This window comes from Myotis daubentonii, chromosome 11 (genome assembly GCF_963259705.1).
Source record: "Myotis daubentonii chromosome 11, mMyoDau2.1, whole genome shotgun sequence".
Lineage (NCBI taxonomy): Eukaryota > Metazoa > Chordata > Mammalia > Chiroptera > Vespertilionidae > Myotis > Myotis daubentonii.
In genome coordinates, this window is record NC_081850.1 from 49834534 (window position 1) to 49852271 (window position 17738).

A 17738-nucleotide genomic window follows, 5' to 3' on the forward strand; every position below is an offset into this window, starting at 1 on the left:
GCATCAAAGGGTCTCAGGTTCAATTCCCAGTCAGCGGTACATACCTGGGTTGCAGGTTTGATCCCCGGCCCGTGCAGGAGGCAACCAATCAATGGGTCTCTCTCACATCAATCAATGTTTCTCTCTTTCCCCCTTCCTCCTTCCCTCCCACTCTCTCTAAAAATCATTCAAAAAAGTATCAAGTTAGATCAATATAAAAATGAATTGTATTTCTATATACCAGCAAAAGATAATTTGAAAATGAAATTAAGAAAATAATTCCATTTATAATAGCATCAAAAAATACTTAGAAATAAATTGAACAAAAAAAGTGCAAGACTTCTGAAAATCATAAACACTGCTGAAAGAGATTTCTAAAGGGCTTAAATATGTGGAAAGACATCCCTTAAATATGTTAAGACATCTGATTGAAGACTTCATGCTGCTAAGAGGGCAATACACCTCAAACTGATCTACAGATTCAATGTAACCTCTCAAAATCCCACATGGCTTTGTTAAAGAAATTGACAAACTGATCCTAAAATTCATAGTGAAAGTCAATGGATACAGAATGGCCAAAGTAATCCTAAAAAAGAACAACAAAATTGGAGGTTACTATAAAGCTACAGTAACCAAGACTGTGTGTGAGGTACTGACAGGATAGACAATGGAATAAAAGTGAGAGTCTAGAAGTAAACCCTCGTGTTTATAGCAAACTGATTTTTAACAAGGGTGCCAAGACAATTCAGTGTGGGGAAGAATAGGATTATTTTTCTCAGTAAGTGGTGCTGAGACAAGTGGATAGATAGACAATGCAAAAGACTGAAGTTGGATCCCTATCCTCACAGCAGCTACAAAGACTAAATTCACTCAAGATGGAGCATAGGACTAAATGTAGGAACAAAATGTGAAGAACTATACAACTCTCAGAAGAAAACACAGGAGTAAATCTTCCTGACCTTGGGTTAGGCAAAGTATTTTTAGATATGACATCAAAAGAATAAGCAACACAAGAAATATATAAACATGATTTCATCAAAAGTAAAACCTTTTTGCTTCAATGAACACCAACAAGTAAAAAACAACTCACAGAATGAGAAAAAATATTTGCAAATCATATGTCCAATAGCTGTATATATGTATGAACTCATTACAAACTCTTACAACTCAATAAAAAATAACTTTTAAAAATGACAAAGGAGCTAATAAACATTTTCTCTGAGGAAGATATACAAATGGCCAATAAGCACATGAAAAAGATGCTCAACATCATTAGTTATTAGGAAAGTGTAAATCCAAACCACAATGGGAAAACACTCCACACCCACTAGAATGGCTGTAATGTAAAAGGTAGGTAATAACAAGAGTTGACAAGAATGTGGAAAAACTGGGACCCTCATAAACTGCTGGTGAGAATGTAAAATGATATGATAACTTTCCAAAATAGTTTGGCAGTTTCTCGATACATTAATTTACCATGACCCAGCAGTTCCACTCCCCGGTATATACCTAAGAGAAATGAAAACTTATGCCCATACAAAAATATGTACATGAATGTTCATAGCCACATTATTCATAACAGCCAAAAAATTGGAAATAACCCAAATAACTATCAACGGACAAATGAATAAAGAAAAGTGGCCCAGCCAGGTGTAGCTCAGCGGTTGAGCGTCGACCCAGAAAGCAAGAGGTCGCCGGTTCGATTCCTGGTCAGGGTATATGCGCAGGTTGCGGGCTTGATCCCCAGTGGGGAGCATGCAGGAGGCAGCCAATCAATGATTCTCTCTCATCATTGATGTTTCTATCTCTCTTTCCCTCTCCCTTCCTCTCTGACATCAATAAAAATAAAAAAAGAATAAAAAAAAAAAAGAAACATACTTTCATTAGCCGAAACTGGTTTGGCTCAGTGGATAGAGCGTCGGCCTGTGGACTGAAAGGTCCCGGGTTCGATTCCGGTCAAGGGCATGTACCTGGGTTGCGGGCACTTCCCCAGTGGGGGATGTGCAGGAGGCAGCTGATCCATGTTTCTCTCTCATCGATGTTTCTGGCTCTCTATCTCTCTCCCTTCCTCTCTGTAAAAAATCAATAAAATATATTAAAAAAAAAAAAAAAAGAGTCCAGAGACAAAAAAAAAAAAAAAAAAAGAAAGAAAGAAAAGTGGTATGTCATATAATGGAATATTACTCAGCCATAAAAAAATAAAGCTACAACATGGACTTTGAATGCATTATGCTAAGGGAAAGAAGTTAGACACAAAAGGCCACATATGATTTCATTGATATGAAATGTCCAGATTAGGCAACTCTACAGAGACAGGAAATGGGTTGGTGGTTATCTAGGGCTGGGGAGGATTGGGGTAAGTGGGGGGTGAGCTAATGAGTATGGGGTTCCTTTGGTCATGAAAATGTTCTAAAATTGATAGCAATGATGGTTTCACAACTTTGTGAATATACCAAAAACCAAAAAATTGCAAATATTATATGGGTGAATTGTATGGTATATAAATTATATCTCAATAAAGCTGCTATATTTTAAAACAAAAATGAACTCCCAGAAGCAATTTCATGGGATGTGCTTTACACAGGGGACAGCCTGGAGGCATGGGCTCTGATCAGCTCCACCGCTAACCAGGTTAAGTGTGACCTTGGCCATCGCACTTAACTATCACCATGGGCCTCAGCACCCTCAAAACATGAAAACAGCAGCAGCTCCCTCCCAAGGTGGCTGTGAGCTTTCCGTGAAGTAATCCCGGTAGAGCCCAGAGCACAGGGCCTGGGCCCGGAGGCCAGCCTACTCAGCACCCCAGGGCCAGGCCAGGTATCTCAGGGAAGCAAACCCACTGGGGAGAGCAGAGAGCAGAGCAAACCAGACAGCAGACAAGGGAACAAAATGCCTGGAGACCGGTAGGAAAACCTGCAAATCCTTGGCAGTGAAATCCAGAATTACCTGCTGGCTTGGTTCCTTGTGTTCACTCAGGTCTCTGGAAGCCACAGCTTCGTTCCCCTTTTTGGTGACTTCTTCTATCTGCTCCTCACACTGCTCCTTCACCTCTTTCATCTGATTGATGCACTGGCTCCTTTGGGACAGAAGGAAAGGACAAACATCTACAGGGGTGTCTGTACGCCAGGTGTGTCCCTGCAGTGACTGAAATCCACAGGAGACACTTCCCCTGCCCCAGGCACATCATCTACAGACAACACGTAAGCAGGACAACGTGTGCTTTTATTAAATGACAAGGAAACTGTAGTTGATTGAAACTTTCTAAGACTATGTCACCTTGTTCTAGAACAGGTAAACTTTACTGGTTAGAAAAAAAACTATTTTTAAAACATCATCTGTGGCCTGGCCGGCATGGCTCAGTGGTCGAGCGTTGACCTGTGAATCAGGAAGCCACGGTTCAATTCCCTGTCAGGGCTCATGCCTGGGTTATGGTTCGACATCCAGTAGCGGGTGTGCAAGAGGCAGCTGATCTATGATTCTCATCATTGATATTTCTATCCTTCTCTCCCTCCTCTCCCTTCCTCTCTGAAATCAATAAAAATACATTTTATTTTATTTTTTTTAATATATATATTTTATTGATTTTTTACAGAGAGGAAGGGAGAGGGATAGAGAGTTAGAAACATCGATGAGAGAGAAACATCGATCAGCTGCCTCCTGCACACCTCCTACTTGGGATGAGCCCGCAACCCAGGTATATGCCCTTGACCAGAATCGAACCCAGGACCCTTTAGTCCGCAGGCCGATGCTCTATCCACTGAGCCAAACCAGTTAGGGCAATAAAAATACATTTTAAAAAATAACAGTAATGTATGTATTGGTTAGTTCATGGTGACAAAAATGCCACACTAATGTAAAGTGTTAACAACAGGGGACACTGGGTGTGGGATATACGGGAACTCTATTATCTTAGCAATAAATCTAAAATTCAAAATTTATATTAAAAAATGGAAATGACTGAACTGAACTGGAGGAAACCCAGTTCGTGTGAGAGAACTGCGGATGGAGCACAGAATCTAATTCGGCCCGAGCTCCCAATCAGCAGAGACACTTTGAGGTATCACTTCAGCTTTGTACCTGGAACTCAAGTGTCTGTTATAAAGTAATTGAGAGAATTACCCACTTGTACAAATGAGGAAGCTAAGAGGTGACCTGACTGACACCATCCAGGGTTGCAGAGAGGAAGAGAGACAAGGCTGAAATCAGAAGCCAGAATATGGTTTCCTGACTGCAAGGCTCCCTCTGCCCCACGGCTGCCTCTTCCGAGCCACACCCATTTCAGAGCCAGGCTAAGTGCACGCGACCCCTAACTCTAGTGCTGTACTCGTCAGTTCACAGGACTTACTGGATCTCAGCCACGCACACAGAGGGACACCAGGTACTTTAGAAATAATGAAAGACAGAGATCCTAACCTGGCACAGCTTACAGATCAAGAGAAGACTTGGAGAAAATTTGCTTGTATAAAATTCTCACACACATGTGAGCCGCGGGCAGTAGACTAGTGCCCCGTAGCTTAGCACAGCAAACAAAAAGAAAGACATCTGTATATGGAAAGAACCAGAGGTGTCCAATTCATTGTGATCCAACAACGTCACAGAAGCTCAGGATTAGCCCAGGAGCAGGTGCAGGGCCTTTGCTGGACCTTTACACCTACAAAAGGAACCACTGTTTTCGCCTGCTCTCAGCCCTGCCAACATCAGGTACAAAGAAAAGAGCCTGTGCGTCTCAGCCCTGCGGATTAAGGTCAGCTTCCACGTCCCCACTCAACAGCAACAAGAGGAGCAACCGCAGAACCAAGCTCACGTGCAGGTCCTACAGAGCGGGACAGTGTTCCTTCCTGGAGGCCGCGGGCTGGCTTTCCTTACACCTTCATGATGCCTGTGCAGGCATTAACTGGAGCTCAAATGGAGAGACATACAAGACTGGGCCGCCAGAGCTCATCCTAAACCAGGAGTGGGCAAACTTTCTGACTCGAGGGCCACAATGGGTTCTTAAACTGGACCGGAGGGCCGTAACAAAAGCATGGATGGAGTGTTTGTGTGAACTAATATAAATTCAAAGTAAACATCATTACATAAAAGGGGACGGTCTTTTTTTTTTTTTTAGTTTTATTCATTTCAAACGGGCCGGATCTGGCCCGCGGGCCGTAGTTTGCCCACGGCTGTCCTAAACGGTGCAACCAATGGTCGGAGGACCATGAACAGAATGTGCTCAGAACAGGGATCTATCAAGGCAGATGATCTGAGGATCCAGGGTGCTGACTCAGAGTGTTACTGATTACATTCCACCAGCCCACTTCTTCATGGCATGGAGAGGAGAGCACAGGCCGTTCATCCCATACACCAACTCTAGGGGCTCTGGGAAGGGAACGCAAGGCTGTGTTTGGATCAAGTGCAGTGATCGCTCGGTGATGTCTGCCACAGGGCAGGAGCACGAAGTGGGGGTGAATGCTCACTCTGGTATTTGAGGGTTTCCTGGCCTTTCCTCGGCTTCTGCATTCTCAGCATGGCCTTCTGTAAAATGCTGAGGCCAGAGAGGGTGTTCTAATGGACGATGGGCACATTTATAAATGGACATATACACCAAGTTGTGCATTCAGTTTGTGGGACCTTCATGCACAGCGCTGTGTACATGTCCATTCGTCAACTGGCTAACAAGGTGTTCCTATCTTTTATCAGATCCTCACAAAGGGTCTCTAATCCAAAGACAGTTAGAAGCAACTAACTCTTTCCAGCTTTCAACATTCAATGAGCCTCATCCCTGGGAATCATCTTGTATCTGGCTCAGGGCTCTGGACACAACTAATGAAACAGATGTGCTCAGCCAGAGTTTTCCATCTATCCTCCTCCTAAGAAAAAAACAGTGCGTCCCACATACATGGCCAACCCGGGTTAGAACAATCCGCTCACTGCTTGTCTGAATGCTCCTATCTGGGAGGCAGAGCTGCCCTCCCTGTCACTGGGCCCTGGCTGAAGTCCAGCTAAAACCTTCTGGGTCAAATATATCCAGGCCATTAATGGCTTACTGTATTTCAGTCAATGGACGGGGAATATGTGCATTAAGGTGTCTTTCAAGGATGAGTAATAGTAAGACTGGGGCCCTTCATGTTTGTCTGAAAGTTTTGATTACCAACCTAGCTCAGGGTTTCTCAACTCGGCACCTGTGCTATTTGGGGGCAGGTAAAACCTCATTGTCGGAGGAGACCCATCTTTGCAGGATGTTTAGCTGTGTCCCTGTTCCCTACCCACTAGATGCCAGTAGCCCCTTTTCTGAGTTGTGACAATCAAAAATGCCCACCAAAAGTCTCCTTGGGCACGATGCCACCCACTGAGAACCCCTGGCCGAGCTGAACAAGGTTCCATCTATGCATGTTTTCTTACAATGTTTCCTTTGCCTTGACTACACATGTCTTTTGCCTGTTTATGTACTGGGGGCTCCTAGTTTGGGCGGTACTTGGTTTTAAAGTGATCAGGAAGATGTCACGGTGGACAATCGCTTGGAAGACATCAGAATCCCTACCAGGGCAATCGGTGTGCGGAGACTTGTTCTGGTACATCGCTGGTCACCACGCAGATGGCCAGAGTCCTTTCAGAGACCTACCTGGCCCTTAATCTGGGAGGTGGACGCAGGTCACATCTGAGCACTTCTGGAACACACGCTTAAAGGCTTTGAACGTACCGACTTAGCCAGGTCACCTGGGCTCCACAGAGCGTGAAGTTACATTACGGCTTAAAGCAGGCTGAGCAAGTCATTTCCTGCTACAGAGAACTGCCCTCTTATTTATCTTGCATTACGAGCCACTGGCTAACACTTTCCCACGCCTTTCTGAAGCACTGCTAACACTTAAGACATAAAACGCATTATTTCTGAAGGCCTGACTCCTGGAGGGGACTGGGCCTTCCCCATCTTCCCCCTGAAAGGGAGGGTGAGTGGCGACTAGGCCGGCCCGTCCGCTGCCCGAGGCCTGGAGCTCGGCAGCCCGAGTGCACGCACCTGGTGCCGAGACACACTTACAGGTCGTAGGAGAACTTCCGCTCCAGGTTGGTCTGGTTCTTCTGGAACTGGAGGACGTCCTGCTGCAGCCTGCCGTAGTTCCTCTGCAGGGCCTTCAGCTGGTCTGAGCCACAGGGAGGACGGGGTCACACAGGCCCACAGGACGGGAAGGGGAGAGGTGAGCGCACGGCCCCCCCGCACCCCGACGCCCCCGCCAGGGAGGTGGCCCTTCGAGATCTACAGGAACCCGCGGCACTTGGCTCCTTTTCCAAACATGTCTTCTCTCTTAAATCTCCTTCTTGACCTCCAACCCTGAAAATGCCTGTTTCTTTCTTAGACATCATAAGCCCTGAGCTGTCTGTCCTACCAGGTCACAAAAGCTACTATGCATCCCACTGATTTCGACATCTTATCAGATGAGTAGCCGCTCCTCCCTCCGCCTGTCCTTGGCTGCCAGGCTCCACCAGGGAACTTCTCCAGTCATCTGCTCACAGCCAAGCTACTCTTCGAGGCCCCCGCGTTCATGTAATCATCTCGCCCTCTTATCTGCAGCTTTCCTTGAGGAAATTCTTCAGCCCCATCTCTGCTGCCCTGACAACTTGGCTCATAAAAGCAACATAGGCCCAGCCGCGGTGGCTCAGTGGCTGAGCATCGACCTATGAACCAGGAGGTCCGGTCTGATTCCCGGTCAGGGTTGTGGGCTCGATCCCCAGCGTGGAGCATGCAGGAGGCAGCCAATCAGTGAATGATTCTCTCTCTCCCTCTCCCTTCCTCTTTGAAAGCAATAAAAATATATTTTAAAAAATTAAAAAATAAAGGCAACGCAGTAGGAAAAACAAACTAAGTAGGTATTTATAAGGCTGGTAAGAACTGCAAAAGAAAATGGCTGGGATGCTACAGAAACACTGAAAAAAAAATCTTGTAAAAGCTCTACAGAAAAACAGCAGCAGCTGACAAAGCGCCAAGCTGGGGGTGGGCGGGCAAGCTGCCACAGGGGGGCCCGCAGAGCGGGCAGAGGGCAGGAGGGCCAGGACACAGCCCTGGACAGACACCTGAGTCCCCCTAGGCTGTCCTCACAACTCCAGACCTGCCCGGCTCTCTGGGGGGAAGTAGGCGAAAGTGAAGGATTCCGGGCACTGCTGCTGCACAGCCACAAGGCTCCATCTCAAGCACATGTATGTAATGGCCTCGAAAGGCAACACCGGGGTGGGGTCAGGGGCATCTCCCGGGTGGGAAACGGCTCAGTGGGGGCCCGAGGCTGAGGTGGGGGCAGGAGGCTGACCACGAAAGTCTGCGGGGGGGCGGGGAGGGGACATCCTGGAGTGATGGACACGAGCTGTGTCCTGACTGTGGCGGTGGTGGTCTGGGGCACTCAGCATGTGTCACAACGTATAGAAAGGCACACTGCAAAGGGCAAACTTGATTGTGTGTAAAGTACAGCTCCATTAACCTTAAAAAAAAAAAAAAGACTCCGCCCTAACCGGTTTGGCTCAGTGGATAGAGCACCGGCCTGCAGTCTCAAGGGTCCCAGGTTCGATTCTGGTCAAAGGCATGTACCTTGGTTGCGGGTACATCCCCAGTGGGGAGTGTGCAGGAGGCAGCTGGTCGATGTTTCTAGCTCTCTATCCCTCTCCCTTCCTCTCTGTAAAAAATCAATAAAATATAAAATAAAAAGACTCCATAAATCAAACTGAGCATGGGCAATGGAATACTATTCCACAACGAAAAGGAATGAAGTACTGCCATCAGCCTCGGTGTGCAGAGGCCACACCATCGAGGTGTGGGTAAGCACACGCCACGCTGCGCGCACAATGACGAGACCGCCTAATGACACGTCTCAAAGCACAGCGGCCGCTCAGCAGCACAGGGTGCGTGGGAAAGGCTGCAGCCGTCCTCCCTTCCTGACGTGTGACCAGGAGCATCAGCAGATCGCAAGCTCTGAGAAGCCCCGGGGACCAAGAACTCACTTAACTCTGTGTAGCCCTGCCTTTCCCCTCCGAACAGTCCTAGACAGGCGCTGTCCAATCGAACCACAGGCGGGGGCAAAAGTAGGTCTGCAGTTGTGAGTACGAGTACAGTCTATTTTTCTTCTTCTGTGTTAATGACTGTATTATTTTCCATACGAACAACTGCAGGCCTACTTTTGCCCCACCCTGTATATACACCATATATAAAAAATAGATCACATACATATCATAGGTATGTGTGTGGGCACATATGTATATTCTTTTCACCGTATCAAAAAATGAGAGTGTGAATTCTTCTGTGCAGAGCAGCTTCCAATGTATTCAGTAGCATTTTTAGAGGAAAAGCTCTTTAAGGATAAATTAAAGATTACTCCATCACTCATAATCACACCCGTCACTAGATTAGAATAAACAACCCACAGAAGGACAAGAGGAAAGTAGGTCCGCGACCGGAGGCCTGGTGCCAGGGGGAGAGGACAGCTCACCTTGCAGGGTCCTGATGAGCCTCTCGCCTGTGGTGATATTATTCACCAAAACCGCCTGCAAGGAAGATAAACGCAGAATGAAACACCAGAACCCACCCCAGTAAAACATACACGTGGGGAAAAGGAAGGCTGCACCCCTCCCCCACCCAACACAGAGGTCAGGAGGGCAGGCCCTGGGCGGGCAGCTCTGATTATCTGACGCCCATAGCCAGAAAGGAAGTAGCACACAGAGACCTGCCCGCCCAACACCAGCTGTGGCCGGAGGAAGAGGAACCGGTCCCTGGCCCTGGCCGAGTTCCAGGACCGGCCCCTCCTCTGTGCAAGGCCCCTGCCGTGCCTGGCTGATTCCCAGCTCTGGCTTTTTTTCTGGGGGAGCCTGGGTACAGTCATATCCTCACTCAGAAGTCAAACTCTGAATGCCAGGCCGGCTAACAGAGCAAAGAGGAGGAAACCTGGGGCCCACTCCTCCAGCTCAGCACTCTGCGTCATTTTAACGTCACCTCTGGCCTCTTCCTTCTGTCCAGTCGGCAAGCCTGGGGAGTGCGGGGCTCACACCCAGCTAGTGGCACAGATTTGGGAACGCTGACAAGAGAGCAGGGAAAAGGCCACACAGGACTCAGGACAACAATGTAAAAGCAGCAACAAGAAAGAGAAACGAGTGTGCAGCTGAGCAGGACCAGCAGCCTGTGCGTGCCGAGCGAATGCCTCACAGCAGGTCTCTGCGGAGGCTCCGCATCCAGGTGCTCCCTGCTGCGGGAGCGGGCGGGTGCTCCCCCTCTGAGGCACAGGCTGCTCAGGAAGCTCCAGTCCAGGCTCTCTCAACAGCCAACACGCAAAGCCACCCCTGAGCCCCAGCGCCAGCTCTGGGAGCGAGCACTCCATCACCACTTGCCAAACTGGTCTAAACCTCGAGCCGGACACCAATCCAGTGGACTGCGCCCAGCACTAACGGCGAACAAAAACCTGAAGAGGGCTGGACTGGAGTATTACACACCAGAGCACCTCACACGGGAAGCACAGTTTGTGCACACACTGTGCACGGGGCCACCTGGGAAAGCTTCTTGCTGTGTCATAATCAACGAAGCTTGGAAAACGCCGCCCGTAACTCGGAGACACGTTTCTGTCCCATTTCTGGTTCCCGGTGATGATGCCAACCACACCGCCTCCCCCTTCTGTGCCTCTGGCCTTCCCCTGGACCTCTCTGCCCAGCCCCCGCCCTTCCTCTGGCCTGGACAGAGTTTCCTGGAGTCAGGTGTTTGTGAATACAGGGTGTGCACCAGAAATGAAATCCAGCCAGGCTAATCTGGTGTTGATTCTGGGAGACCCGAACAAAGGCACATTTCCTGGTATAACAGGGGAGAAGTCACAGTGATAACATACTGTACTAGAGGCCCAGTGCATGAAATCCACGCATGGGGATGGTCCCTAGTGGCTGCCGGCTGGGGCCTCGCCGCTGACGACCGGGCCCTTCCTTCCCCCAGCCACCTGCCGCCCCCGCGCCCTGGTCAAACTCCCCGTCGAGGGGGCAATTTGCTTATTAGACTTTTATTATATAGCAGCGGTTCTCAACCTGTGGGTGGCGACCGCTTTGGTGGTCGAACAACCCTTTCACAGGGGTCACCTAAGACCATCCTGCATATCAGATATTTACATTACGGTTCATAACAGTAGCAACATTACAGTTATGAAGTAGCAACGAAAATAATTTTATGGTTGGGTCACAACATGAGGAACTATATTTAAAGGGCCAGAAGGTTGAGAACCACTGGTATATAGGATAATTATTCTCTCAGGGAGAGTTATCAAGAGGGGTCTTTATAGATATTCTACGCCAACAAAAAATATTCTATGCGGGCAGCAGAGAGAAGAGAACCCGCAGTGACAGGAGGACCCGCACAGCCAGGAATCCGATTTACACAGCGTGCAGCTCCTGCTCCTCTCAGAAAAGGCTTGCGCCAGTTCAGCTAAAAAGACAAAAGATGAGCACGTAGCCCACTCCGGGGATTTGTCTGAAAGAACTCAAAGCAAGATCTCGAGGCGGTATCTGCAGCGCCATGTTTTACAGCAGCACTATTCACAGGCGTCAGCCCTGCAGCCACCCCCTGTCCCCGATGGTGAAGAAGATGTGCACGCAGCAGGCTGTTATGCAGCCTTTCAGACAGAATGCCACGTGCTGTAGCAGGGATGAACCTGGCGGACAGAACGCCAAGCAAAACAATCCAGTCACAAAAGGACAAATGCTACAGGATTCCGCTCGGAGGAAGGATCTAACGCAGTCAAAATCGGACAAACAGAAAGTAGAAAAGCGGACAGTTGCCCAAGGGCTGAGGGTGCGGGGAGGGGAGTTAGGGTTGAATGAGCATGGAGTCCTAGTGTTGCAAGATAAAAACTATCCAGAGATCTTTTGTACAACAACATGAACTGTACACTTAAACTTCCACCTCGCCCAGCGATCAAAACCTCCTTCCCTCTGAACACCAGGGCTGAAACAAACAGAAAAAGAAAAGGACCAACTTAAATGGCTGATCTCGGATGTAATCAACATAGAACAGTATTCATGAGATATTTTGCTTTTCTATTCATTCTAAGCCTTCAAATCTATTCACATTACAGCACATCCCAATTGGGACATTTCCAGCGCTCAACAGCCACAGGCTGGCAGGGACAGCTCAGGCCCTGAAGAATAAGAAGGGAGGACAGAGAGAGTCCCAGCAGCAGAGAAGAGCCAAGTATTTATTTATAGCAGCCTCTCTCTCCCCTTCTCCATGTTGCACCTGTCACCCAGGCCTGTCCTGCTGGCTGCCTCTCGAATCTGCTCACTTTGCAGAATTCATTCCACTCTTACCTCAACTCAGCACATAATTTTTGCTTCAAATATTTCAAGAGCTGCCTCTGCTCTGCCCTGCTCCCCACCCCAAGGACACTCCCCAGGGCCAGGACCCACCTTTTAAACCCCCAGACCTGATCTGATGACCTTGATCCACAGATTAAACCCTCTGATGGGTCCCCCGCCCTCCAGCTCAAGTCCAAACTCTAAGTGGCTTAAAAGACCCTGTGTGAAGGGCCCCTGTGCTCCTGTGTACTCCCTATATGTTCCTAAAATTAATGGGGATAAAAACAGGAAAGTAATGGAGACAAAAACCAGCCTCACACCCAGCCACGGGGTGCTGCTCCCACCTCCCGACACCCTCAGGGACATTCACCTGGCTTCCAGGTGTCTCGGTGGAGGACACTCTCCTGTGACCCCACAGCACTTGGGCACCCCCTCCCTCATGCCTGGGGGCGGACGCAGGTCCCGCATCTGCAGCACACAGCCTTCGCTGTGCCTTCCTGAAGCAGCTTGGAAGCTAACGTACATTTTCCAGACTCCTTCCCAGTGGGACTTAGATCCAATCAGATACACTCCCTGGAGACTGGAATGCTGACGGGGTTAGAGGCTGGAGGTGCAGAATGGAGCAAGGAGTGCGGTGGCCCTGCATCTGAGTGAAGGCCCCCACACAGCCTCCCGGTTCAGCCTCCGGCCTCCGGGTCGGGCCCTGGGGCTGGTCCTGACAGGTGAGCCATCCCAGCAAGCTTGCTCCCCCAGGCCCTTCCCACCATCCCGTCGGCATCTACTTCCCTGTACCAAATCGTTTTTGCATCCAACAGCTGGAGTGACTTCTGTCTATGACTGACTCCAACAGACCCATTTACTCATCTCTCCGCAGCACCCGATGGGAAATGCACAGACAACAGGCACAGCCTGGTCCCGACGGGGCACAAGGCCAGTGCCCGGCAGCATCCTGAGCAGACAGACAGACAGAACTGAACACAGAAAATGAATGGGGATAAAAACAGAAACGCTTTTCTAGAAGCCTTGATTCTTCCATCAGTCACAGGGAGAAGAGGTGATAAAAAGCAAAGAAACGACAGTGATCTGCTCTGGCCCTCCAAAACAAAAACAAACAAGAAAGCGCGTCTGCAGAAGAAAATCGCCTCGCTCTCAGGTGCACAAGGAAAGCCGAGCCGGAGCGGAGAAACTGGAGCCCCGAGAGCCGTGTCTGCTGCCGGGCAGGCAGTGGTGGAGCCAGCAGCCTGGGCCAGCCCCGGCCACGCTGCAGGGCCCTGGAGCCAGCCAGCGACCTCTCAGGGCGCAGCCTGTACCTCCATCCCAAAGGCCACACCTGTCTCCCCGTCGGCACCTTAAACGCGTTCTTGTGTGAAAGCACTCTGAGCCAGGACAAATGACCAAGCTGCTTAATTCTAGTCAAGTCCTTTGGAAGGGGCAGAATCTTCCTGAGAATCACCCACAGGAACCCACGCCGAAGGGAGCAGCCCCAGCCCAGGCCCACGGCACAAACCATCTTGGCTCTCCTTGCTTTCCCCGCCCAGCAGCCAGGGAAACGCTGACAACAGGAAAGCCCTCTGAAGCACGGCGATTTCATGCCACAGCCCCTCCAATAAGGCCGGGGAGCCTCCTCACGCACCAAGTTACCTACCAGGCAAGAAAGGAGAAACCCGGAAGCTCACCGAAGCCACCTCAAAGCAGACGCAGGTCACACAGGTGAGTGAGGAAGGTGAGGCTAGGTGAATGGAGGCCTGTTCTCCCTACACCTTCCCGGCTGCCTCCGCCTGTAAGCTTTTCTCTTCTGGATGAAAGGGCGAGGGCTATGCCCTCCATCCTACCCTGGATCCTCCATGTTGGGGCAGAGGCCATGTGCTCAGAAGAGTGCCTTCTTCCCGGAAGCCCAGGCCCCTGCTGGCCACGCCCGGGATTTCTTTGAACTAGCCAATGACAAGCAAGGGATGTTCGCGCCATAGAAATGACCACATCCTGTGCAACAAGACCCGACTTGGCGCCTGGCCAATCCGCAGGGCCCACAGCTAGCCCCCTCCCCTCACTATTAAAGCCCTGATTTTCCCATGGATATCACTCGGTTTTCCGGTCGCTGCGTCGGCTGGAGGCCCGGGTCGGGTTAGCTAACTCAATAAAGGACCTTCTGCTTTTGCATCGGACTGGCTCCCTGGCGTGGTATCTTGGGGATCTTGAATTCTGGGCATAACATTTTGGGGGCTCGTCCGGGATCCCCAACACCATCGATGGGACTCCCAGTCCGGAGGGCCTGACTGACCGCGGTAGGTAGGTCGTGTTTTGTTTGTGTCGTGTGTTTTGGTGTGAGCTCACTTCTGAAATCTGTAAATGCCTGTAAATGCCTGTAATAATGATCCCGTGGATGCATGGGATCAACAGGTGGGAGGAGCCGAGGGACGCCTCGATCCTCCGTCTGAAGGGGTATAGCTTTGCTTCCGCGGAGTCGGAAGGTCTGTAGGAACCCCCTTAATCTGAGACAGGCAGGAGGAGTCGGGGGCGCCCCGATCCTCCATCTGAAGAGGGGAAATTTTGCTTCCGCGGAGTCGGAAGGTCTGTAGGAACCCCTCAATCTGAGAAAAGGCAGGTCGCTCCTGCTGGTTGGCGCGCAGCCAACGTCTGGCTTTGGGTTTGTTTTGTTTTTTGTCTTTGTTTTTTGCTTCCATGGAGTTGGAAGGCTGTATTTCTTTGGGCCCTTTAGTTGTTTGTGTTTCCGTTTTATTTTGTGGACTTGCTGGATTAATAATTTCAAGGAGATTGGGGGAGGCTTTAGAGCTCCCTCAGGAATGGGGAAGTTGTTAGGAGTTAAATGGATTGTTTAAACTCTGAATGAATGTCTGATGAAAGTGTATGAATGTGGAGGGAGGGGGGACTGCTCTCACCCCTCCTTTGTGTGGCGGTCGGGCGGCCGCCTGAGTGAGGGTCTGTGGAAACAGGTCACCCCCTCCCCAAGTATTCTAAAATTAAAATCCTTCTTGTAATTGAAAAGCATTTACAAATTTATAAATGCATCCGGGATTTCTGTGCACATGCAAAGGGAAAAGGCCAGTTTAAAAACGAGTGCGCATAGTTTTGAGCTGGACTTGACTTTTTGCTGTGTACAGAATAAAAACCCAAGACTGTTTTGGTCTTAAAAACGGTGAAGATGAACCTGAGAAAGAAATGCAGACAGGTTTCCCAAGGCGATTTAAAGTAGCTCTTTTGAAATTTCCCACCCTGAGGCAAGTACCACCAGGAAGTTGCTGCTTACTAAGGGAGGATAGAATTTCAGCGCCGAAATCCTCTTGAGTGACATTGAATGATTCTTTCCTTCCTCTTTAACTTTTGGGGGACTGTATGAATGGATTAATAGCTTCTAGATGGTATTCACCATCTCTGAGACTTCCAGAGAGAAGTCAAAACTCAGACTGGCTACACAACTGAAACTGATTTGTTGGTATTTTGTGATATAAATGTGGACCGTTTCTATCTGGATGAGACATAGGTCAAAAGTCCTGTCCTAGGATGTGAGAAAGGGAGGCCTCCACATCTGTTCCTGTCTGCTCAAGATCCCAAGACTGTAAAGGTAGACGGCGTCGCGACCTGGATCCATCACACTCACGTCCGGTCAGCGGATCCATCCATGACCCAGAAAGACTTCATCACAAAATGGAGCATCGATCAAGATCAACGCAACCCGCTCAAGCTCAAGCTACGGCGTGCTCGACCTGCCTGATGCCGGTAACATGACTCACGATCGCTCCTGTCACCAGGAGCCCCCACAATACTGTGTAATACACTTAGATAATGCCTGCATCTTCATGGACATGGCTCCAAAGAGACAAGGACCATTTACAGGATCACATGTTTAGTGGTAGATTTGGCTACCTGAAGCGGCCATGATGCCAATATTATGTTTATGTTATATTGACCTTTGATTCTTTTGCAGGTTTGAATGTATGTTGGCTGTCCTGGAAGGGAGCTGTGTGGGGTGACCCCCAAAAGTAAAGGGTGCCTAGCTGCCAAGAGGACAAGTGCCCAACTGGGCAGGGAAGGGTGCCCATCAGGTTTTGGTCTCTGTTGAGAGACAGCTAACAGTTGACAGCCTGTAATACTGTCTTGCAGGCCTGGGTCACCATGCCCATGTCAGGGGTAGTGAAGCTGGAGGGAGCCTGTTTAGACTAGAAAGTCTGAGGCATGGTTATGCATAGAAAGAAGGTTTTATACCAACAATTACTGTTTTGTTTTAAATCCATGAAAAGGAATTAGCAAGGAAAGTCAGAAAATCTTAGAGTAGATCAGTATGTTTTTCTCCTTATGTAATTCCTCCAAAATCTGGCAATGCTAAATAAGTATGTTTCTTTGCATAGATCCAATGAGACTGGTTCCTAATAATGGTTTTATTAACGGAAAACTTTGACTGGAGTATCATGTTTTAAAGAGCCCTGCCTGAGCTCTAAAAACTTGAAGCCACTGAAAATGCCACGAAGAAAGCCTGGTATCCTGCTTGGGAGCCCTGAAGATGGCTGGCGCTGGAGCGTCAGGCCCATGCCCTACCATCACTGGCGGTTGGTAAGAGTAGAAGGGGAGCAGTAAAGATGCCTCTGCATCCCTGCGGAACCCCCACACACTCTGGGCCGCAACGAGTAGGAGGGCTACTGAGATGGGCCTTAAAGCCTGGAGCGTGGGCTCAGGTAGAGTTGCTACAGGTGAGGGATTCACCTAACTCAGCAGATACTGCAGGCAGGCTTGATGGCAGCTGGATGGCTTGGCTTCCTGGCCCTACGGGGCACATTAAGGTTCAACCATGAAATTCCAGCAAAGATAGTCAGTTACCATTCTTGTTGTGTTTATGCAAACATCAGGACAGTAAATAAATTTATCTTGATTTGGCTTTTTAATAGCCATGGAGGAATTTTAAGAAGAAAAATCCTATTTCAATAGAAGTTGTTAAAACTAAAATGGTTTCTTTCCCTTCCACCGGACCATTTGTTAAATGTATAAAATAGTTCAGTTGATAGTTCTGTGTGCTCACTATGGGCCCCTAGCGACGGTAAAATAAAAGTGCAGTCCGTCTCATGATTGAGACGGAAGTTCCAAGACAAGGGGGGAATGAAAGGGCGAGGGCTATGCCCTCCATCCTACCCTGGATCCTCCATGTTGGGGCAGAGGCCATGTGCTCAGTAGAGTGCCTTCTTCCCGGAAGCCCAGGCCCCTGCTGGCCACGCCCGGGATTTCTTTGAACTAGCCAATGACAAGCAAGGGATGTTCGCGCCATAGAAATGACCACATCCTGTGCAACAAGACCCGACTTGGCGCCTGGCCAATCCGCAGGGCCCACAGCTAGCCCCCTCCCCTCACTATTAAAGCCCTGATTTTCCCATGGATATCACTCGGTTTTCCGGTCGCTGCGTCGGCTGGAGGCCCGGGTCGGGTTAGCTAACTCAATAAAGGACCTTCTGCTTTTGCATCGGACTGGCTCCCTG

The 17738-nt window shown here is 49.3% G+C and overlaps 1 protein-coding gene across 2 annotated transcripts in view; it reads right to left on the reverse strand.

The window, feature by feature from the left end:
• Positions 1-17738, reverse strand: part of GOLM1 (golgi membrane protein 1) — a 45582-nt gene that overhangs the window by 10190 nt on the left and 17654 nt on the right. For both annotated transcript variants that reach the window (XM_059657092.1, XM_059657093.1), the window contains 3 exons: positions 9426-9480; positions 6995-7097; positions 2926-3055 (listed from right to left, as the gene is read on the reverse strand). In XM_059657092.1, the coding sequence (XP_059513075.1) occupies positions 2926-3055; positions 6995-7097; positions 9426-9480 (288 nt within the window). The remainder of the gene's footprint in view (positions 1-2925; positions 3056-6994; positions 7098-9425; positions 9481-17738) is intronic.